The sequence below is a fragment of the Homalodisca vitripennis genome, chromosome 8 (assembly GCF_021130785.1).
Source record: "Homalodisca vitripennis isolate AUS2020 chromosome 8, UT_GWSS_2.1, whole genome shotgun sequence".
Lineage (NCBI taxonomy): Eukaryota > Metazoa > Arthropoda > Insecta > Hemiptera > Cicadellidae > Homalodisca > Homalodisca vitripennis.
In genome coordinates this window covers 39,904,979-39,930,960 of record NC_060214.1, presented here as the reverse complement: position 1 = coordinate 39,930,960, position 25,982 = coordinate 39,904,979, and the positions used below count along the sequence as shown (strand labels likewise).

The 25,982-nt window shown below is 36.0% G+C and overlaps 1 protein-coding gene across 1 annotated transcript in view; it reads right to left on the bottom strand.

The window, feature by feature from the left end:
- Window positions 1-365: 365 nt before the first annotated feature.
- The window catches only part of LOC124367582 (GTP-binding protein 1), a 60,610-nt gene continuing 34,993 nt past the window's right edge, over window positions 366-25,982 (bottom strand). Inside the window, 8 exon segments of the mRNA XM_046824537.1 lie at window positions 366-2,762; window positions 12,616-12,727; window positions 14,006-14,025; window positions 14,028-14,158; window positions 15,046-15,181; window positions 15,404-15,586; window positions 20,760-20,904; window positions 21,729-21,967. Of these exon segments, the coding sequence (XP_046680493.1) occupies window positions 2,562-2,762; window positions 12,616-12,727; window positions 14,006-14,025; window positions 14,028-14,158; window positions 15,046-15,181; window positions 15,404-15,586; window positions 20,760-20,904; window positions 21,729-21,967 (1,167 nt within the window). The 3' untranslated portion in view covers window positions 366-2,561.

The window sequence follows — 25,982 nt, the reverse complement described above, 5'->3', positions numbered from 1 at the left end:
AGACTAGTGTGGCGTACCCCAGAGGGATTTTTGAAGTAGGAAAAGGCGTATATGTTAACCAGGGACCGTAAGAATGTCCATTTAAAATTTCAGTACAATCGGTCCAATAGTTTCTACATGGTTGAGTAAAACACACAAACACATCGATAGACACCATTAGATATTTATGTAATAGTAAGATATATATACATAAACATATAATGTATGCCCATTGATGTAACTTATGAATTGTTAAAAACGCAACAAAATCTAAAACAAACAAAACACTTCAAAAAATTGGTGATGATGATCTTTATGACAATCATTGCAACTGGATTAAATACCTAATGATTAACATAGAAATCAGGAAAATAAATTCACCAGTCTTTAAAATATTTTTTATTAAAATCCTTACATAATTACAAACTGGACTCATTTCTACAAATAAACGTACAGAGTCTTAACTTTTTAACTGGTGGAAATTAAGTGGTACTAAAAGTCTTTGTACTTAAAGCAGCTTGTATTACTGTAACAACTACATTGCACTTTGCTTGCTTGAATTTATAGTAATTGAAACAATTATAAGAAGTAGCAAGAAGGAACCCAGACCATACAACTAACGAGAAACTGAATTCTTGCAGGACTCAAGTTTCTTGGTGAAATATGTTAGAAGATTTCACTTACGTTGCTCGTACTCAATTATAGCTGAATTCAAATTGATTTTAAATTAATAAGTGCAATCATGATTTATAATATCAAATTGTTACATACATTAATATGTACTGAGGAGTGCTAATCACAGTCTATGTGGAAACTAAACTTTTTCTCGATCGCCTTATAATCTAAATCTTGATATTGAATAAAAACTTTCTCTACTCATAAAACTCTAAAATTTTTTTAACCTTGTGAATTAATAACTTAAGATACCGTTATGTGAATAATTTGGTAATCACCAAATTAGAAATCACTGTGACCTACATTTTTGCAATGTACTTCTGCTTTGGCAAATAATTTTAGTTTAGATAATTTCTCTTTGGAATAATTTGGTTACAAGAAAAGGTTATCATAACAGTTTATATCTTGTGCAACTTTCATTATTTGAAAATATCTGGCAAGAAATGAACATGGAAAAACTAGCAGATTTTCACAATTGACAATTTTAAAATTGTTGAATTTTTGGGGCACAATTTCAAATAAAATAGATTACAAAGACTTGTAATGAAATCTAGAACTAAATTTTGATTTGACATCTTTTTTAGTCACTCCCAAGTCTCAAATTTGGTGAAAATTACAATATTTAGATATTATAGATCAACGCAAACAGTTTGGCAGTGCTGTCACGGTTAAAATTACTTCATCACTTTAAATAATGAAATACCATGTACTAATGGTGTAATTATTTTAGCAACAGAGCTTGCATATAATTTTTATAGGTCTATAATATGTTGTCTCTGTCTATGGTAGACAAACACAAATAATTTGGTCACTATTATAATTACTCTGTTAGCTCATGGAATTAAATTATTTAATTTGGACCTAAGTTTATACTAAACAGTATAGTTTTATTATGCATACTTATATTTATAAATAAAACATTAAAACCACATTTGCTACAATTTGTTTTACTATGTTACTGTATTGGCGATATTTGATTGTTTTATATTTCCCAATTTCCCATTACTTGTTTATTGTCCATAATAAAGTGATTGGAAAGTGAGTACTGCAACAAATAAATAACATGGATCATAAAATACGGTAATAAAATAATAGTTTGCTTACTTAAATCAAGCAAGAAATCAGTTTGTTCAAAATATTTGCTTGATTAAAAATATACTCTCTAATAACTGTAATAAATAAAATTTTATAAAACAAAATTATCAATAAAAAATCTAATTATAACAAAACTAAACAAACCATTTCACTTTCATTTATTAAAATATATAGACCTTATGTTTATTTACAATAGTTAGTGGATTTACTATCCGAAAATCTAAACTCTACCAAAATGAACATTTAAAAACATTTCATAAATCTCACAGTCTGATCAACATACATCACATCAGATCATTTTATTACAAATTGAAAATCTGAAGAAAACTAACGTAAACAACCAACCACACAAATTTTAGAACTACAAAAGTGAAGAAAAAAAAGATCACTCACCAAAGATCCTTAAATTATAAGTATTTAAAAATAACAGAATACTTTTTCTAACTTGTCATATAGAAATGATAGAGCCTTACAATAGATGTTATATAAAAAAAAACACAGTAGAATCAAATTACAGTGTTGACTACGTTAACGTTAACAAAGCTTTCTTTCACATTTAGAGCAATGTTACCTTTTCAATTGGATTGCAACACTAAAGTAATTCTCAATAAACACACTTTAATGAATAATAACATTACTTGAACACTTAAGAAAAATGTACTACTGGTAAAATTCAAGTATTTTGACGAATTGTGTTCTTCACAAATAAACATTGTTAACCAAGAACGTTTATAATATAAAATCATTATACTTCATTCATACAAACGGTGGACGTCAGGAAATTATCTAATCGTGTGCAAGACAGCGGGAAATTACACTTTGGCGGCGGTTCGGGTTGGTACCACCTGGTTTTGCTCAGTGAGAGGCTTAGAAGCTGAGGCTCCCCCCGACCTCCCCCTTCCACCTCTCCTGCCTCTTGATTTCTTCCCGGAACGCTGCGGCATGTTCTCTCTCTTGTCTGCTGTTATCTCAAATGGTGAATCCATATCAGGCTGTCCGCTGGCTGATGTTAGCTGGAAAAAAGCAAATATTTTGTTGTAATATATTGATAAATATTTCAACAAATCCATTTATAATAAAAGACAACATATTGAAAAATTAATATTTTATTATTAGTGCTATTAATTGTTTATACTCTGTTTTTAACTTCTTCAAGTGTACTACTGGTGTAATTCCATTGGAAGAATAAATAAATTCATTAATATTAACAGTAAAATATGTATCTAGATAATTAGTTTGATCATTCACTTTTATTACCCTTAACTAACTAAATTAAATCTGGTTTAAAATCTTCTTCATAAAATAAATGGCCCAATAAAATTACACATTTTATAGTCTCAGTAGATAATAAGACACGTGGGCTGCCCACCAAGTAAGTTTTAGCGTGACATGCTAGTGTGCGGTGCTGGAGAAGTGTTAATGAATGATTTCAGCACAGTAGGTTGTTTAAATCAACAGGCTTACCTTGAAAACTTTCTACTAGGGTCCACTGATTTAAAAAAACTTCGGTTATCTGTAAAGTCGGTTTACTGACGATAGTTGAACGTGACAACGTCATAAGAAAATACTGATGGAATAGTTGCATTTTTCAAAAGAAAATTTTAATTTTATTTGTTGATAGTTATTTTGTATGGATATAGAGAAGGAGGTAAATGGAAATCACAATGGAATTGATCGAGTTACATTTATTTGTACACATAAATACAATTATGTCAATTTTTTTTTACAATGTACATAGTTTTTACAAGTATGAATGTGCGTTGAGCAATTGTTTTACAACTTTTAAACATGTGTGATATTTAACTTCTTACAATTTGTGTTATTCTGTTGAGAATAGGACGATGATAGGAAAAGTTACTTAATTATTTTTGCAAATTTAATTGCAATTTGCTGTAAAAAAAGTAATAATTTTGAATAATTTATTATAAGAATAAACTGTGATTAAATTATTGTTCATAAATCTTAAATTTAAAATTTGGAAACATCATTAAAATTGTTGTACGAGGGGTATTAGAAAAATAAGGTTTCCTATGCCGCCGAGACAGAATGCGATATGTTGGGAGAAATCTGGCAACACTGTCTTACTCATCAGCTGTCCCTCTCTCTATCCATACCACTCCCGCCTCGCTTTGTCCAACAGTGCCGGCCTAGCTGCCTTCGAAGATGGAGCTCCACATCGTTATTACTGCCAGATGCGAAATTCGTGCTGTGATACGTTTTTTAAATGCAAAACAGATTTCACCTATTGAAATTCATCGTCAGTTAATCGAAGTTTATGGGGAAAACTGCATATCTGTTCAACATGTTCGGAAATGGTGTAGAGAATTCAGTGAAGGCCGCATGGAAATTCACGATGACAACCATGACAGTCATGATAACCGACTTTTGGGACAGGAAGGGCCTGCTTTTGATCGACTTTTTGCCTTATGGAACAACAGTAAAACTCTGACAGATATTGCGACACATTAAGAAAACTGAAACGAGTGATCCAGAACCGCTGGAGAGGAAGATTGTCCAGTGGTGTGAGGCTTCTCCATGACAACGCTCGACCTCATGTCTCACGTCAAACTCAAGAACTGCTGACAAATTTTGACTGCACTATTGTGCCACATCCCCCCTACAGCCCAGACCTAACCCCAAGTGATTATCACTTATTCCCAAAATTAAAGGAACACTTGTGTGGCCATCGCTTCAGTACCGATGATGAAGTCAAGGAAGAGGTTACTCGATTCCTCAAAGGATTGACGGCAGAATTCTACAACATGGGGATAGAAAAGTTGGAGCATCGTCTACAAAAGTGTTTGGACAGAAACGGTGATTATGTGGAAAAATAGCTTAACTTTTAAGTTTTAAATTGATGTATAACACTAAGTAGAAATATAGAGCTGTCTATTTTAAAAAACATGGGAACCTTGTTTTTCTAATACCCCTCGTAACTGTAGCTTTTAAAAAGCCCGCCTCAATGTGTTTGATATAGGAGAAAATTGTTCCCTTTGACAACTGGCTGGTCCAACCTGTTATTTCAGACACGTTGTTATAATATGTGGAAGATTTAACATTTATGATTTAATTTTTTGAAATCATAGCTACGCTCGATAATTATTTCGATCGAATATTAAAGCCATTGATTTTTTACTCATCGTGAAATAGTTCTGTTAACTTATTGTTATAGTTTTGTCAATTATAGCATAATCTACAATCGCTGCACTAGCGGACCATATAATCAACCTTTTTTAATACAAATTTAACCTGTGCTGGTTTACAATAATTTTATTTCTCTTTCGAGTATTAAAACTATGGATTTTTCAATTAAGTTTTCTTGATTATTAAAAAAATTATAGTCTCATTAATGTACAAGCACAGCACACAGTAAACATCTTGAGCTCTACAAAATATTTTGTAACAGGTTCTAAATAATTTAAATTTAATATCACCCTCAAAGCTTTCTTTTGAACTTTAAAAATTTCATTCAGGTTTTCTTTTTTTGTTGCTCCATAAATGAAGAGACCATATGAAATATGTGAATAAACATGGAGAAAATATATTCGTTTGAGAATTTCTACACTATGCAGTGGTTTCATCCTCCTAATTGCAAATAACCCTGAGTTAATCCTATTGAGCATTAATTTAACATGTACATCCCATATCTAATTATTGTCAAGCAATAATCCAAAAAATGTAATTTACTCATATTTACTTATTTCAAAATTGATCATAAACAAAATAATGTGAGCTTGTTTTTTGTTTAGTTTTTAAATGTACTAATATTTTATTTTAAAATTATTTAGATTAGACAGGTTAACATCTGTATATGTTTCTACTCAATCAAAAGTTTTCCCTGATATTTTTAGTTTGTATTGTCTGCATACAAGCAAAAATTAGTGTTAGGTGAAAAATTAAAACATTTGAGTATACAGTTCAGGTAACACAGGAAAAGAAGAGGTCCAAGATTTGACCCTTGTGGGACTCCTGTTTCAAGATTTTTTAAATTTAGATTTAAATTTTATGACACGATTTGAATTGTTTATTTGCAATATTTCCACATATTGTTGTCAGTTTGACAAGTATGACTTAAACCAATTCAATGAATTTCTTTTGATCCCCACTGACTTAATATTGATATTAATATCTGATGATTTACACTGTACAATGCATTTGAGAAGTCCATGAATATTCCAATGACGGTTTCATTATTGTCAAGTGAGTTAATGATAGATTCAATAAAGTTTACTGAGGCTGTGATAGTCATTTACTTTTCCTAAATCCGTGTTGTACGTACAGAGTTTAATATATTATTAGTTTTTTAAATATGATGATAGTCTATTGTAAAGAACCTTCTCATATATTTTTCCAATTTCCGGAATCAAAGAAACTGGTCTATAATTATTTTTTACTTTAGGATATTTTTTTATGTATTAGGATGACTTTTAAAATTTTAAGTATATCTGGAAATTTGCCATTCATTAAATGAACCAGTATTGGGTATAATTGTGTTTTGGCATGTTTAATTATAGTAACAGGTAGAGTTCATTAAAACCACAAGAGTATTTGTTATCAAATGATTCAATCACTTCTTGGACTTCCTTTATGGTGGTTGGAACCAAATGTATTTATAATTACAGTTATTCTCCAACACAGATCAGCTAACATTGGTGCTTGATGAATTATTTAAGACCAAATTAACACCAATATCACCTTTTTAGCCACATTCACAAAATGATTATTAAAAATATTACTAACCACACTATGATCGTTTACAGTTTAATTATTTCTTAATTATGATATATTTTTCCAAGTTTTAGTTGTCTTATTTCCTATTGCTAATTTTATTATTTCCCAAGTAGTTTTAGCAATGTTACTAGACTTTAATTTTGTCATAAAAAAAACTTGGTTTTTTATTTTAATAGACCTTCCTTATAAAATGTATTAATTTCTCTGGTGTATTTTAGTAATTCCCTGTTATTTGTTGCTCTTGCAAATTTATTAAGGTGTATTAGCTGTTGTTTATCTGATGTTAGTTGCTCATTTACCCAATGTTTACATTTATTTCTTACTTTGAAGTTTTTATAAGGAAAAGAACAATCACAGTAACATTTTAATATTCTAATAAAACATTAATTTTTATTCCACAATTAGAATTTTATACTTCCCACCAAGTTTCCTCTGATAACGGCTTTTAAAAAAGTTCTAAATTTTTCTTAGAGAAGTTCCTGCGTGTATCAATAGTAAATTACTGGCTTGAGATGAATGTTTTACATTTAATTGCTACAATAACTGTCCATCATGACGCAATAACATGGTAACAACACCAATTACATTTGTTTGTTCTCTTGTGAAATTGGTGAAAATCTTATCCAAAGCAGAACTAGAACCATTATACACTCTTGTTGAGAAATCATCTAATTAAGTAAAATTACGGCTTTTTAAAACATTTTTAAAATTTAAATGTTCATTACTATCGTTTAGAATATTAATATTTATATATCCTATTAAAAGTGCCTTGGATGTTCTTTTAAATGCACATAGATTTAAAATGCCAAGTCTATCCAAAAGAATATTTATATCGGAAGTAGGAGATCGGTATAATCCAATTATAATAAATTTTGCAATATTTAAACATAGTAGTGCCAAACCCAAACACCTTCACCTCACATATATATGTGAAATTTTACATATTATTAGACTAGTATCAAAGTTGTTAAGAATAAGAATATGTTTACTGTTTTAAATTTATTGATAATGCCCCTTTTGGATTAAATTGCTCTTGTGTAACTTGATAACTTGGATAAGTATCAGTCCAGTGATATATCTTTTAATAATTCAAATTATAAAATAAATTAGATCCTAAAATTCAATTTATTATGCCTTTAGCGATTTTTAACCTCCTCGAAGAGAAGGTCTGTGTATGACAGACTAACATGGGGATCCACGCCGGAAGCCCATCGGAGGAAAAATACAAAGAACGAAGGAAGACAAGGGGAACACAAGGAGCAATCTGGACAACCCCAGAAACCTTCTTACAAACAAGCGGTAGCTGTTATAAGGGTGGGGGTTCTACACTCCAATTTTCCCGAGATCCTACTCACAACGGAACAGATGGAGGAGATCCAGAGCTTCATCCTGGAAGCTATCGTGGAGGAATAGGAGGGTCCCTACTCTCCAAGATTCTACGGTATTAACAGGAGACAAGGGGTTCTAATCTTCACCTGTGAAAACACAGAAACAGCTGAATGGCTTAAAGGAAAGCAAGACTCCCTCAAGCCTTGGGAAGGGGCCAGTCTGAAGTCATGTACCAGAGGAAGAAATCCCTCGTGCGAGAATTGCGACTGTCTATCTTCCTGATAGTATACACGAAACTACCGACAAGATAATGAAGTTCCTAAAAGGACAAAATAAAGACCTATCTGTCGGAGAATGGAATGTTCTGCATAGGAGCGACGAGAAGAAGTCTGTACTACTCACCCTGGCAGTCGACTGCGCTACAGCAAACAAACTTGAGAAGGAGGGTCCATGGATCGGCTACAAGTTTGGAAAAGTTCAGCTTAGACTGAAAAAGAAACACCAAGGAAACACAGAACAACCCACAAGGGAAGAGGGGACTTCAGAGAAATCTGAGACGGTCACCACGGAAAAAAGCACCGCTGAAGAGATGGAAGTGGAGGAGGCCACGAAGGTGTCAGAGCAATCTGTACACACCTTACCTGAAAGGTTTACTCCACAAGCCAGTGCAGTGGTCGAAGACGAAAAACCAACCTGTTCTCTCTTCTTGAAGAGGGGACCTTCTCTCAAAGGACCATCCGTCTCGGCTCGAGGAAGAAAAGGGGACAAAGTCTCCAAACAATCCAAAAGAAGAGACGGGGATGGACCACCAGGGAGAGGTGGGAAAAAGGCGTAAGTATGCACCTAATACAGATAAACCTACACCATGCAAAGGGCGTAACTGACATCTTGGGAAGAAGGTTTATCTCAACAGGCCTGGATATCGCCCTAATCCAGGAGCCTTGGATCAATAGAGGTTGCATCAGAGGACTGTCGACTCAGGTAGGTAATCCCATATATGATCGAACAATTGAAAACCCAAGAACTTGTATTCTAACTTCAAAACTAATAACAGCCTTTCCAATTACAGATCTAATAACAAGAGATCTGGTGGCGGCTACAGTGAAGGTGGCTTCACTGCAAGGGGTCAGAGAGGTTAATATAGCCTCAGTCTACTTCCCCAACCCGTCAACAAGCTGCCCACCGAAAGAAATAGAAAGACTATTGCAGAGCTGCAGAGACAGAGGTTCGGCCCTCATTCTCAGTTGCGACTGCAATGCTCACCATACATATTGGGGAAGCACAAACATAAACCAAAGAGGTGAGGAACTTCTACAGTTTATGTTCAGCAATGACCTAGTGTTAGAAAATAGAGGGTCAAGCCCAACCTTTATAACTAGAAATAGGAAAGAAGTCCTAGACATACCCCTATCTACAGGACTCAAAAACATAAACATTGTAAGGTGGCACGTCTCTAAGGAGGCCTCACTATCGGACCACTGCCCAATTAGGTTCGACATAGAGGAGATAGGGGAAAGATAAGTGACCCACAGGGTTCCTAAATCTACCAACTGGAGAGGATACCGAGAGTCCCTAGTAGAAGAGTTGGAAGAAATAGGACTCTTCCAGAAAAATGAATTTGAATTAGAAAGGTCTGCACAAATAGTAGAGCAAGCTATAATAAAGGCCTACGAGGAAAAACTGCCCTCCCAGGCAAAACTGGTTGAAGAAGGATGTGCCGTGGTGGACTGGGAGGTTGGAAATATTAAGAAACAAAACGAGGAAATTATTAAAATGGGCAAAAAGGACAGACGATTGGCTCCCTTATCTACAGGCCCAAAATGAATATAAAAAAGAACTTAGAACGAATAAAAGAAGAACCTGGAGAAATTTTTGTAAAAACATTAACAGTCTTCCCGAGGCATCCAGGCTTCAAAAAAACTCTCCAAACGGAGCATACTAATCCTATGGGGACTCTAGTAAAGGACAATGGAGACCTAACAATGAACAGGAAGGAGACCTTAGAACTACTTCTGGAGACACACTTCCCGGGGGAAGTGTTTTCACCTAACTCAAAATGAGGATACATGTTCTCTAACCAGGGGGGGATCCAGTCGGGAGGTGGCAAAAGCCAGACAGCAGTCTAACAGACTATTCACACATGAAAGAATTAAATGGGCTATAAGATCGTTTAAGCCATTTAAATCTCCTGGGGCGGATGGAGTTTTTCCAGCCCTTCTTCAAGAGGGGCTGGATATACTATTAAATACTCTTAGAATTCTGTTTAGAAGCAGTTTCGCCTTAGGATACATACCAAAGAACTGGAGGATAGCACTAGTGGTGTTTTTGCAGAAGAATGACAGGGATCCAACAAAACCCAGTTCGTACAGACCCATAAGCCTAACCTCCTTCATGGTGAAAACTATGAAAAAAATAATAAATAGACACATAAGGGACGTAATATTACTGGAACACCCACTTAGTCCCACACAACACGCCTACATAGAAGGAAAATCAACCACCACTGCTCTCCACAGTTTAGTGAGAGAGGTGGAGAATACCTTCGAAAAAAAGGAAGCCCTAGTCAGCGTCTTTATGGACATTGAAGGAGCTTTCGACCGAGTAGCATATCAATCCATGGAGACTGCGATGGAACGTTTTGGAGTTTCCCCAGATGTAGTCAAATGGATAGTAGCCCTCCTAAAAAGCAGACAGGTGAAAGCTAAGTACGGAGACGAATCTGCCGCGATCACGGCCCAAAGACGCTGCCCCCAGGGGGGAGTCTTGTCTCCTCTCCTGTGGGCGATGGTAGTGGATGATCTCCTAAGCAAAGCAGAGAAGAGGGGAATAATGCTACTATGTTATGCGGACGACCTAGTGCTTATGATTAAAGGGAAAAACAAAGGCAGGCTGGAACGCCTAATACAAGCAGAACTTAACTTCATAAATAACTGGTGTCATGGGGAAGGTCTGCGGATCAACCCATCAAAAAAAAATATGATTACCTTTACCAGGAAAAGAAAATTCCAGCTAGCACAACCTGTCCTGGAGGGAATCAGCATTAACCAAACAAAGGAAGTGAAGTACCTGGGTTTAATCCTGAATGAAAAGCTCACTTGGAACTCCCATATTAGAAACAGGATATCCAAAGCAATAATGGCCCTTGGGGCCTGTAAGAGACTTTTTGGATTTAAATGGGGACTTAAACCCAAAATGATATATTGGATTTACGAAACCATAATAAAATCAATGGTCACATATGCTGCCTTAGTGTGGTGGCCGAAGGTAGAACAAACAACAGCTGCAAAAAGGCTACAGAGTCTTCAAAGGTTAGCTTGCTTAAGCATCACGGGAGCGATGAGCTCCTGCCCAACACTAGCAATGGAAGCGGTTCTGGGGTACACTCCTCTTGGCCAGGAGGTGATGAGAACAGCTGCGATGAGCGCAATGAAGCTTCTAGGAACAAAGGTAATAAATGCTACCTCCTTAGAAGGCCACATGAAGATATTGGAAAAATTTCCTGAGGCTGAAATGCTAACCAAAGTATCAGATGCTATGGTTAAGAAATAATCCTTTGAAAAACCATATACGGTCTCTATCGGAAGTAGGGAGAAATGGATTAAAAGGGAGGCCTACCCTACAAAAGGAGTCCTGAAGTTTTTTACTGATGGTTCACTCCTAGACTCTAGGACAGGATACGGAATACATGGACCTGGAGTCGACATGGCTGTGCCCCTAGGAAGACATGCCACGGTTTTTCAGGCGGAGGTAATGGCAACAGACTCATGTTCCAGAAGACTCATACAGTTGAGGACAAAAGGATTATCATACCTAATACTTTCTGATAGTCAGGCTGCACTGAAGGCACTGGATACCTGTTCGATTGATTCAAAAGCGGTCTGGGAATGCAGGAATGCTCTAGCAGAGCTGGCAACAAATAACAGAGTAACACTTGGTTGGGTACCGGGTCATGAAGGTATTCATGGGAATGAAAAAGCGGACATCCTCACCAAAAAGGGAGCAGAATCCACATTGGTGGGGCCTGAGCCAGGTTGTGGGATAGCCTTCTCCAACATTAAAGCTCTGGTCAAAGATTGGGAAAAGAGGAAAAGACACAAGAATTGGAATAGAGCCTCAGGTTTAAGACTACCCAAAATGTTTATCTCTCCTTACGCAAAAGGGTGGACAGCTCTCTTAGACCAGAATAAGGAGGATATAAGACTGATATTAGGAATGTTGACAGGACATGGCCCTCTGAGGAAGCACCTCATGAAGGTAGGCCTCAGTCAGAGCAGCGAATGTAGACTCTGTGGAGAAGAGGAGGAGTCAGCGGAGCACATTTGGTTGGATTGTCCTGCCATCGTAGAGACTCGGAAAAGATACTGGGGAGCATATCTCCTCAGCCCCAAGGACATTAGAGAACAGGAGCCCTTAAATCTGATTGGTTTTTGCAAAAGCCTCGGTCTTTGAGGGCACAAATTAAAGTAAGGGAGGCGCAAAGGTCCTTTTTAGGACTAAGTGCGGGGACAAACTGTCCTCTTCCCTCAGGAAAGAAAAAAACAAACAAAAAAAAACATGAAAATCTATGTAAACCATGGAATACTTTATAATCGTTTGCTGTTTTAATAAGACCGCAACTGAAACAATACCACCTTGTTCCAATGCTTCTTAGAGTGATATAAAACTCCTGTATAATTATGAAAGGACAATAACTGATACTCTAAAATTCGGTCTTCTGAAAAAGTTTCCCTGTGAAGATAAAATCTCTTTCTGCAAAGGGATCTCATAAACTATGATTGTCGTAACTGTTATAAGGAATAGTCTCACCTGGTGCGGGAGCTGGGAGGACAACATCTTGTTGGGCTTGACTCTAGTCGTCTGGCCACCCTGGTTGTGTGCAGGGGGGATTATCCTCAGCACATTACCCACTGCTTTCGTCCTGCACATCAGTAACCTTAGTCATCTTTGGTGATACCCATGGCTTCACACGCAGTTTTGAAAATCGAAGGCCATAGCTTTCTTAGGGAAAGCATTTATGATGTAATATATTGGAATCCTACAATTTTTTCAAACATAAATAGACATATCTAATACATATTATTTTAGTATCCATGGTTATGAAATTGAAAACATAAATAACATTGTGAATGGTTCTATTCTAGGTTTTGTTGTATGAATAAATATACACCCACAACTTTCAAAAATCTAATTTGGTCAAAAAGTGTTGACTTCTGTCCGTTAGTGGTCAAAGTGCTATAGTTGAAAATATATACTAACAAAAACCAACTTCGATTAAAAAGCATCTACTTTTGACTCCTTTAATTTATTCTCTGTCTACAATTTTCCAAGTGCCTTAGTAATAGTTTACTTTTTTGTCCCAACTAAGAAAATATATGACTTACATACAACTGAAAAGTTATTGCAATTCAAAAGAATCAGATACCATTGATTAAATTCACTTCCGTTCTAATTTATTATGGTTCCACAGTTGAGTTTGTTGTTGCACTAATGAAAAAAATGAACACATATGTGGGTTTTGGAATCCAAGTAAGATTTAAAAGCATTTATTTGCGGCTAATTGTGGGTGATAATGATTTTGACCCCAATCAAGAAAATATATGCATAAGTAAGCTTAAAAAGACTACTTTAGGTAAAATGCATCTACTTCTTTCGCTTGTATTCTGCTTCTGATATAAGGGTATAAGAGTTTGCCATCCCTGTGGTTTTACTTTAAATATAGTACAATTTTTAAGGGAGACAACCAGTTTCAATAACCTTATGTGCTAAACATTCACAGCTTTGTTCGTGAAGCTGGGTTTTAGAACACAGTTTAAATATTAACTCCAATCAGGATTTTGAGATCAGTATTTACAAATAAAAGTCATTTGGAATTTATTTATAGTTAGTTAGCTTTTTTAACCAATAATTAATTACTTATATTTGGAGGATTCAAATAAAACTTTAGATCTTTCATTGGACTAAATGTTTCTTTTCATCTGTATTCATCCAAGGGAACTGTCCAGATTATTCCCCGTCCACAGAATTAATTAATGTGATGGCTCTAATAAACTGATTTTTGGTCAGAAATCTGTTTTGGATCAACTTGAGTCTAATTTGAAATTTTATAAGAAATACAAAACTATTTACGTATTCATAAATTAATTCAACATTTGCACACCCCACTACAACAACATAAGTCTCACGTGTCAGCACTGACCTGCCTTCTCGGAACACCATATACGCTGACCGGCCTTGAGGTACTCCGGATGTTTGATGAAGCGGAAGTGGACCACTGCCTTATCTCCTGTCCTCAGACACTCCTCTGACATGCTCAGTATACTGGCTGTCTGTCGTATACTGCCACAGTGAACTGTAACACACCAAACACTCTTTACTTTTACGTAACAGACTCGTGGCGATGCATGAACAAATATATCAAATATACCTTACTACTGGTTTTTCATACACAAAATACAAAAATCACGTTTTAGCAATGGAATGTTGATCAGCTAAAACCGACCGGAGAAAGTCTATGAAAATGCTTACTCCGATGGATAAATATAAATTACATGAATTTAAATGAACTATTGTTTACAAAACCACAATATTTCCTTCGTTTGGTTATTTACCTACAGTTTGTCATGAATTTTAGTCAAAATATATTATGGAATGACTAAAAAACATTATTCTGTAACCACAGATAAATTAAAAATTCTCCACCAAAGGGTTAAGTAATTGTGAATAATTTCTCATAATTATCATTAACATTTAAAACTGATATGTATAAAAAGTAGGCAATAACTTTTCCAACATATCGGTCTCCAATACGCATTACTCATTTACTGACACAATTGAAAATGGATACGTAAAGAAAAAAAAAGCCTGAGAAATTATAGTGCTATGGATATCAAAATACAGATGGGTTTATTAGATTCCGTTAATTCACACAGGTTTACTCACAACTTCTTGTAAGCTGTAGAAAGCCTTCTCAACCAAGTGTTCCTCCAAAAACAATGACTGAGTGTACTGTTTACCATTATTCTCTATTTAAGATTTTGCTAATTAGCCAAAATGGGATATAAAAAATCCAAATATCAATTACTCCAGCTAAATTAAAAACGTAGCACTTTTAAAGCTGGTATTAAGAATTCAAATGAAAAGAAAACAGACATCAAGTAATTGTTGAATGCTCACAACAATACCGATTTGCTGAAACTATTCCTAGAAAAACAATAACAGCCCATTGGAACAACTTACCCATGGCTTGGTAGCGGGAACTGATGGTGGTGGGGTGGTGTAGCACCAATATCTCCCCCTCGAACTCCCAACATGCCGTGGGGTTAAGTGCTGGTGACACCATCACCATGCCTTTTCTGATCTGTGACCTCTTGATCTGTTACAACAACATATTGTTTAGTGCACAGACAATCAATAGTCAATAGTAATAATTTATTGTTATTAAAACAACAGGTGTTGTCAAATTACTTAACCCCACATTTACATAGTGTGTATTAAAATTACATCAGAAAGTAAAAAAAAATCCATAAATACAAAAGTACAAAAATCACTTAACAGTTCATACGCTCACAATCATTATCCTTTAGTACAAGTTTACCTTCTTTAGCGCAAAAGAGGCAGTCTGTCCGCCGCGCACCTCGCGGACAGCCATGCGCTTGCGGTGAATGCTCTTGACAGCAATGGGTATGAAATGTCCGAGCGGGTCAGGTCCCAACATTAAAGTGTCATTGAGTCTGATCACTCCTCGTAGAGTGGTGCCTGACACTACAGTTCCCACACCCTGCACAACACAGTGGGCCAAACTTAACAACACTAAAAAGTTAAAACAATATAACTGGATTTGTTTTTGTTTTCTATTAACATGTCCATATTAGAGTAAATACAATTTTGTATTTATTAAAAGAAGTTTGTGGTATTAATTCTTTGAACAGGAAATTCACCATCCAACAATTTTACATGATTATTTTTTTATATCAAGAAAGGGTTTTAAAATCACTTGTTTAAAACCAGAAGAAAACAATAAAACTCTTACATTAACACCTAAAGGAAAACTTTCAATTAGTTATTATTTTACAATGGAGAAAACCCTTTGACTGCCATGCTCGTTAACAACTGTTTTGCTACACGACACCTGACCACTGTAAAATGAAACACATTGGGCTCTAGTAGTGTTTATTTGAACTACTACAAATCCACAGTAGTGCTGTTTAATTGCTGCTACACTTTAAAAGTCAACCAAGGAAATATCATGGAAGCACTTTTTTGAAGTTTTACCAGAACATTAGAAACAGAACGTTATTTTCTAGTTTTTTCAATAGCGTTTTTGAAGTTGCTGCTGAAGTTTCTTTTTATTTTGGTTCAGTCGGTATAGCAGAAATTAGTTGCAATAAAAATAAGTATGTTTTATCAATTTCTGATTTGTCCAGATGAGTTATGAGTTTGGCATTCTGCAGTGTAACTTTTTTTTAAATGATGGTGACCGGGATGTGGACTCAATTTATCAACCACATCCTGATGTGACGAATTAGGAGATTCTGGGGGCAAGAAACAAGATTTAAGTTGATCGTGGTGTGTGAGAAACATGCTACATTTGCACTGACTGTAGAGCAGATATGAGTGCAGAAAATATTCCTCGCAGTAGACCGTAAAAACACTGGCGAGAACTTAAAAGGTTAAACACTTTTCTTTGATTATTTCTGTTTTATAATAGAGAAGGTAGATACAGAAAGTAACCTCTTTTTTCAATGCCCAAAGAAAAAAAACTTATTAGGAAAAGTTAACTCAAATTCCAAAGCATACTTGAACATCCACTTTTTGTTTAACATCCACATCCGTCCCTCTAAGTCCAACCCCTCGTCCTCGTCGTGAGGGACGGGCAACGGCTCAAAGAGACGGCTAACGGGGCTCTGGTGAAGCTACGTCAGGTCTAGCAAGCCGGTAGTGGATAAAACTTGCTTTCAAAAATAAGAACAGCCTCGGAAAGGATGGAAATTTACGGCAACGACCCGGCAATTGTTTAAGGTTAAGATTTGGTACAATAAATGTTGTGACGCTTAGGAACAAGTTAGAAGAGGTAGTAGAGATGATGAAGAGAAGAAGAATAAACATAATGGGAATCAGTGAAACAAAGTGGAAAGGTAGTGGAAGTAGAGAAGTGGGACAGGGATACAGGATTTGGTGGTCTGGAGGAGAAATTGGAAGAAGAAATGGAGTAGCTATAGTCATGGACAAAAAGATGACAAGCAGAGTGATGAAAGTGGATGTGGTAAGTGAAAGAATTATTAAGGTTACGGTCAGAATGGAGGGGGAGATAATGGACATAATACAGGTATACGCACCACAAACAGGATGCACGGACGATGAGAAGAGAGAGTTTGAAGAGGATCTGGAAAGACAAGTAAAAGAAGAGAGAACAATAATAATTGGGGATTTTAACGCACAAGTGGGTAAGTTTAGACAAGGATATGAAGAGGTAATGGGATGTTATGGAGTAGGAACAAGGAATTTAGAAGGAGAAAATTTACTGGATTTTTGTTTAAGGAATGATATAGTGATAGGGAACACCTGGAACAAGAAAAGGGATAGCCACAAATACACAAGATACAATTGGAATGGTGAACAGCCAAGTTTAATAGATTATATATTAGTGAGGAAATGCCTGCAGCCATACATGGCAGATGTAAAAGTTATACCCAGTGAAAGTATGGGAGGAGATCACAGGCTGGTGGTAGCTGATTTTCAAAGAATGAGGTTTGGAAAGGATACATGCAAAAGACTAACAAGAATCAAGACATGGAAGTTAAAAGATACGAAAGTTAGAGAGGAGTTTGTAAATAACATTAGAGGAACGATACCCAAGGGGGAGGTCAAAACAGGAGAGGAGGAATGGACAAATTTCAAGAATGCTATAGTCAAAGCTGCAGAAGAAACATGTGGACGAACTTCAGGTAAAAGAAGGGATAAAGAGACCCCTTGGTGGAATGAAAGAATTGCTGAAGCAGTTAAAAACAAAAATAGAGCTTGGCGAGAATGGTTTAAGGATAGGTCAAACGAAAAGAGGGATAAATGGAAGAGACTTGCAAGGGCATCAGCAAAGATGATGAAGGAGGCAAAGGAGAGGACATGGAAGGATTTTGAAGAAAAACTGAAATCAAACTTCAAAGGAAATAAGAAGATTTTTTATGGGGTGATAAGGAACAAGACGAAACCTAAAGAAATGTTGACTAAGGTGGTGGATGTTTCAGGGGAAATCAAATGGGAGGAGAAAGAGGTTTTGAAGACGTGGAAAGAGTATTTTAAGGAACTACTGGAAGGAACAGAAAATGAAGAGGAAAGAAGAGATATGACAGAGGAAACAGAAGATGAAGAGGATTTTAGTATGTGCGAATTGGAAAAAGCGGTTAAAGAGATGAAAGAGGGGAAATCTGCGGGAATAGATGAGCTGACGGCTGAGATGATAAAGGCGGCGGGCCCATTGGGAATTCAATGGTTGTACAGAGTGATGAGAGTGATTTGGAAGGAAAAGAAGATACCAGAAGACTGGAAAATGGGAATAATAGTGCCGATTTTTAAGAAAGGCAATAAGCAAAAATGCGAGAATTACAGGGGAATAACTTTGTTGTGCCATACACAAAAAATTTATGAAAAAATACTGTTGCAGAAAATTAGACCAGTACTGGAAGAAACAGGAAGAGAGGAGCAATGTGGTTTTAGGAAAGGTAGGTCAACGGTGGATGCTATTTTTGTGATGAGACAAGTGTTAGAAAAGAGGTGGGAATACGGAAAAGATACAATGGTAGCGTTTATAGACCTACAGAAGGCATATGATAAGGTACTGAGAGAAAGGATATGGGAGAGTATGAGAAAGAGAGGATTGCGTGAGGGAATAGTAGAAAGAATAAAGAACCTGTACGGCATATGTAAAAACAGGGTAAGAATTGAAGAAAAATATACAGATACTTTTAAAACAGAGAGAGGAGTAAGGCAGGGAAGCATATTGTCACCTTTCCTTTTCAATATTATAATGGATGAAATTATTCTAGAAGTACAAGGAAACAGAGGAGCAGAAGAACTTAAGACAATAGCATATGCGGATGACATAATGATATGGGAAAATAGGGAAGAAGAGTTAGAACGAGAGTTAAACAAATGGGCAAAAGTGGCGAAGAAATATGGTTTAGAGATGAACATACAAAAATGTAAAGTAATGAAAGTAGAGAGAAGGGATGGAAATAACAAAGACGTGTTAGTTGAAGGAAAAAGACTTGAAAAGGTGAAGGAATTCTGTTATTTAGGAAGTATCATAACAGATAGGGGCACAATAAGAGAAGAGATAGGAAACAGAATATGGAAGAGTGGAAAGTTTTTCAATATGGTAAAGAAGATTGTGTGGAGTTGGAACATTGGGAAAGAATCAAAAGTATTGATGTATAAATCTTATTTCCAACCAATTTTATTATATGGAGCAGAGACGTGGACGTGGACTAAAAATGATTTAAGCAGATTGCAAGCTGCAGAAATGAGATTTTTAAGAGGGATAGAGAAGACTACAAGAAGAGATAGAATAAGGAACGAAATAACCAGAGAAAGATTGAAGGTAGTTTCACTGCAAGAGACAATGGAAGGAAGAAGAATACAGTGGATGGGGCATGTGAAGAGGATGGGAGATAATAGAATGCCTAGAATAGCACTGGAGAAGGAGGAAGGAGGAAGAAGACCAAGAGGAAGACCGAGAGGAAGATGGGAGGACCAAGTGTGGAAAGACATAGAGAGAAGGGGACTACAGAAAATACAGGTGGATGAAGAGGAGACATGGAACGATAGACTAAAGTGGAGGAGGCTGTGTACGACGACCCGTGAGAACGGAAACGTCTAACGACGATGATGATGACTTGAACATCCATTCACATAACCAGTACCAAACAACTAGTCATAATATCGCACAAAAAAGAACAAAAGTCGTTACTAGGAGCAAAATCAGGACTGCGCTGTAATAATTCCCAAGGTTGTCTAAAATTTGTATCACATTCTCGCAATATGAGTACAGGAGCAATTTTCAGACACATCAGACAATACTACTGCTAAGTATTCCACTACATACCTTTCTGAGTATCTCCAGTAAACATTTACCCTATCAGCTTCAACCAGCAGTCCAAAAACACTGTGCACATAATTTTTCAGTTTATCAAAAATTGATTGATTTTTATATGTTTGTGATGTATTGATTCCAATTTACAATGCTGTTTCCATTTACAAGTGTTATAAGGTACCCAAGTCACGTCTTCATTCACCAATTTACTTACTATACTACTAAAGAAAGGTTGTCACCATCATTGTTGTAAAATGTTAAATACCCATGCACAATGCGTATTTTTCATGTAACTCTGTAAGATGAAACTTTTAGTAACAGTGAGAACAAAGTTTTTGAATGTCTAGTATTTTACTAACATGTAATCTTGAACTCTACAGAGAGAACAAAAACACTTTACGTTTTTCTTTAAGGAATAGTTCTTTACTACCCAGAGATAGAAATCCACTTTGTAATAATACACATTTAAATCTCCATCACTAAACTGTTTCACCCACCCCCTTACAAGTTCATCAATCATAACATTTTATCCATACACCTGTCAGATTTGATTATTAATTGGTAATGGTTTAATATTCCTTTCACTGATAATACAAACTGTACATCTAATGTCACATATGATGTGATTATCATTTGACTTCACAATTTGGTACAAGGACAATTAAGGAAAAACGAGTACCCTAATGAAGTGTCGAAACCAAATCTAGAAACTACTGAATTTTCAAAAACAATATTTAGAACCAAGTATCGACAATTAAAGCTGCTGAGATTTACTGTGTCACTAATTATTAGATAGAATTCACATTTATGCCTGCCCACTTCCATTGGATAGTTTAACAAATTGTTTAAGAGTGGAATGACTTACAGGAACTGAATAAGTGTCATCGATCTGGAACTCTGCAGGATCATTGTCATGGCAGGCCATCCTTGTGGTCAGCAGGTTCAGGAACATCTTCAGTAAGTCCAAGTTGTCACCAGTCACATTGGACACTTGGAAGATTGGACATAGTCTGTTGGCAGGCAAGGACATGTTCAGACACACTTTATTACAGTGAGATGAAAGAAAACAAAGTTCAATACCTTACACAAAAGAAGGAGAAAGAGGAAAAGAAATAAAGGAAAAGAAGAAGGATGAAAAAAAGGAAATTGTGATTCATTTAAGTACTGATGAACACAAATTGCGCTCTTTGGAATAAATACTAAATTTCTAGCACGAACAATTTGAAATGGTCAGTTCAAATGATAAGCCTGCGGACATAGATTTTTCAACTTTATATCTTTCAATGTTGAAAATAATCAGAATATATTGGTTATATAAACAGTTGTAAATTGCCTAAAGAAGGCACACTTACTATATGTTTGATTCTCTTAACATAATCATTAATGCCGTTTATCCTATTGAAGACTCTAGGAGCAATTGGACAAAATTATAATTGTGGAGTTGCCAGATGATGAAACCTTTGGTTTCGAAAGGCTCCGTCCAAAAATAAAACTATATTGGAAAAGTATTGTTTGATTAACAATCTATTAATCCTATGTTTAAGTTTATTATTGATAATAGATGATTTGACAGTTTAACAAGGTTTTGAGACTTTCCATCGTTGATATTAGGCAAATTGAACTATAGCAAATGCCCAAAAACCTGTAGTTATCTTTTCATGTCTTTAGTGTTGTTTGTTATTGTTTCTACTTGTTATCAACAGGAAAATATAACAATTTTTTATGATCAAACAACCAATCTTTTTCTCAACTAATTTATATGGAATGTACTACCACGAGGTACTTGATTATGCAATATTTTAAAAACATAACATGAAGACAGACAGAAACTCACCTTTCAGATACGAAATTGGTGGCACTAATGACAACGTCATCACTTGACTTGACCATGACTGGGACCTTACGACAGCCGGATGACTTGAGTATCCTGACCAAGAGACGTAAAGTGTCCTGCAGGACGTTGGGTGGACACATGTCAATCTTGGTGACAACAACGAACACTGGAACTGAAAGAGCCAGCGCCAGACCCAGGTGTTCCTTGGTCATGCCTACTATACCCGCATTGGCACCCACCTACACAGTACACAATGTTCTTCCATCAACCTATGTGTAGCTGTAGCTGTATTTTACAACATACAAAATAATTATGGTTTTATTACATAACACAAGTTTTATTTTATCAAAATATCTTTGTCTTTGTAATAATCAGATCAACTAAAAAGAAAATATGGTTTTATATGTACTAGAACTGTGAGCTTTGTTTGCATTTTTATCTGGTTAGCTGTTCAAAAAGCAATGGTTTAATCTAAGTAAACATGGAAAAGTCCACAAACGAATGAATAATTGTTAGGCATACCTGGAATTTAGTAAGATAAATAAATAATTTAAATCATTTTCCACTTTGTATCTAAATATTTGTAGCAATAAAACTAATTATCTTTTCAAAATAAAATATTTTATTTAAAAAAGATGAGGTTTTCAGGAATAGTTTTAAGTAAATTACTGCAATTAATGCAATTCCTCAATTATCAGGTGAAAGGTGTGAGTGTGCATGCAGGCATACTACATACTGGCAGCTTGCATGAGGACTGACATATTGAATTGCCACATGGAATTGCTAGCTTATTCAAGTTCTAAATTTGTTATTACCTTAATAGTATTCTCAATTGAATAACCTATTATGTTATATGTAATGTCTGCGGGTCGACACTGTACTCTCTATGGGTCGGGAAGAAATAATTAAACTACACATTTAGAGTAACATTGCTCTAGGACAGGACCGCTCGTAAAGGAACGGACGGGACGCGGAGGTTACATGACGGTGTCTGGTGGTGGACTCCGGGTGGACTACTGGCTGGCCAGCTTGGACCGTTGGTTGTAGGGTAGTGGCGTGATGTGACGTCACAGGAGAGCAGCCTATGAGCATTCTTTATTCTTTTAGACCACATCGTATGTTACATCGCCTGACAATACATACTGCCAACATCACTGGTGCAGACATTAAATATCACTATGGATATACCTACCAACTTAGTACTTCTCACACTAAATACACTACAATCCTCCCCCTTAAATACATAAGTCCCCTACAATTTTAGAAATTTATTCAATTACAATTTGTCTTACAATTCTCCAATTTTAAATCAATTACAATGAATAAGAAAATTGACATTTATACTCTTTTATTTTTGTAAGTATAGATTATAGAGAACAAAATACAAACTCAATATAATCATTTAACACAAATCACAAACACTTCAATCAAAACCAATAAATCAGAATATAAGCAATTAATAACACATTGAATGAACACAATTAACAAATCGATAATAATAATGCTTAAACAATATTAATTATATACAAGTCACAATTGGGTTGTATTTACAAGTCCATTTTGACTAAAGGTTTACGAATCCCTTAGTGGGTATCGTCTAACAGGTGTCCATTTGTTTGGGTGAAACGCTGGAACTGTTATTGTTTTACATTTGTACGTGGGCTGGGGCTTTGCCCCTGAGCGTTTCTGTTATTGTTATGGTTTTGCGGAGAGGGGGGGCAAGGTCGTTGCTAAAAGTACTGGCGACCTTGCGCTCGCTCTGTCCCGCGACTGTAATATCGATCGTTTCCTGCGTGTGCTCTGTTGCCACGCTTGCGTCTGGGAGTCTAGGCATTGTTGTCAACTCAGACATTTCCGGACTACACTGTAAACCTACCAACCTGGTCGATATGTCGTTTCCACCTCATGCCCGTATTCAGTTCAACTAAATACGTGACTGGTCCCTAATCGTGAAACTACCACACCTGGTATCCACTTATTTCTACCTCTGTAATCTCTGGCTATGATTGGTTGTCCAATAGCTAACTGTCTAGTTTTACTACCCCTATAGTACAATCGTTGTTTTTCTTGATTATCTGACATTATTGCTTTAACATTTGGGCGAATTAAATCTAACCTAGACTTTAGCGATCTGCCCAACATTAATTGAGCTGGCGATAGATTGGTAGTAGAATGCACTGTATTTCTATAAGTGAACAGGAAGTTACTCAAAGCTAATTCTAAATCCTTGGAATTATGAAGAGCTGTTTTTCAATTTATTTTTAATAGTTCTGACTGACCGTTCTGCCAAACCATTGGTTTCTGGGTGGTATGGTGGTGAAAACGTGTGTTTGATACCATTTGACATCAAAAATTCTTTTAAAACTCTTGACTGGTAAAAGGTGGTCCGTTGTCGGACACTATGTGGTCTACAATACCATACCTACTACTAAATAATTCCCTTAATTTCACAATCGTGTGAACAGCTGCCGTTGAAGCAACGGGGCAACACCTCTGGCCACTTAGAGTACGCATCTTTTACCACCAAAAATAACTTGGACTGAAAAGGTCCAAAAAAATCAATATGAATTCGAGACCAAACTCGTTCCGGAACATTCCAATGATGCAGAAAAGCCTTGGGCGGTTTTGCTCGTTCCTCCAAACAGGCTGCACAGCTGTTAGCTAGTTGTTCTATGTCCCGGTCGATATTAGGCCACCATACATATGCACGGGCTAATGCCCTTCATGCGAACAATACCTATGTGTGAAGTATGCAATTCGTTCAGAATGTTTATTCTGAACCTTTTAGGTAATTTACCACCCTGTACCCCCACATTAGGATTCCTTGCTCCAAGGTTAATTCCGACTGTCTAATTTCAAATGGCTTTAGATCTGGTTCAGTTACAATAGGCCAACCTAATTCTACATAGGATATTACCTTTTTGATTTCACTATCTACCATTGATTCTCTTTTTATGTCTACATAGCTTAATGGTATGTCATTTTTCAGCTAAACACTGCAAATAGGTACCTATGACATTAATATTAAGGTCATCATCCGAGATTTCATCTTTAATCTCACTATTTACAGGTAATCTAGATAAACCATCGGCATTGCCATGGTTTTGGGACTTAAACATACACAATCTCATATTGGAAACCACTTAAAAACAAAGCGTATCGTTGTAACCTACTGGCTGCGAAAGCAGGTAACCCTTTCTTTGGTCCAAAAATAGCCACTAAAGGCTTATGATCAGTCTTTAACAAAAACTGTGTACCATATAAATATTGACTAAATTTCTTAACACCAAATACAATGCTTAATGCTTCCTTATCTATTTGTGAATAGTTTTTCTCAGCGCTATTTAACACTCTACTTGCGAATGATATAGGTCTTTTCTGTACCGTCGTATTGAAATCTGACTCAAAACTGATGCAATGCCATATGGACTAGCATCACTGGCTACCACTAGTGGTAATGCAGGATCATAGTGCGCTAAAACTTCAGCAGAGATTAACTTTTGCTTAATCTCTTGTAGTGCCTTCTTACATGCTAAATTAAATACAAAATCGGTATCCTTTCTTAACAACTGATACATTGGGGTTAAAATAGTGGATATCCTAGGAATGAAACGTGAATAGTAATTAACAAGACCAAGGAAGGCTTTAAGCTGTGTCACATTTTGAAGGTTCAGGTGCCTTGACAATTGCTTCAACCTTACTAGGTGCGGTATGCAACCCCTTGTTTACTGATAACAAAACCTAAATATTCTAAAACTGTCACAGAAAAATTTACATTTGTTCTTGCTCACTGTGAACCCCATTGTCTTCAAGTCTTTGACACACTAGTCTAAGTCTATGCATGTGTTCCTCATTGTTTTTACCTGTTACTTAGAATGTCATCTAAAAAATACAGTTACCCCCGGGATACCTTGTAATGTTCGTTCTATTATTCTCTGGAATATTCCCCGGTGCTGAACTGATACCAAAACATAGGCGATTGTAAGCATACAATCCTTTGTGTGTGCTAATTGTACAATACGTTTGACTATCTACATCTAGTTTAAGCTGCTGATAAGCTGAAGATAAATCTATTTTAGAGAATTTTTCTCCGTTTTGTAGGCTGGCAAATATTTCTTCAATTTTTCGGTAACGGGTGTCGGTCTACCTCCAAGAAAGGATTTACAGTTATTTTATAATCCCCACAAATTCTTATTTTCCCATTAGCCTTAATAATTGGTACACATGGGAGTCCCCCATTCACTGGTATCTACT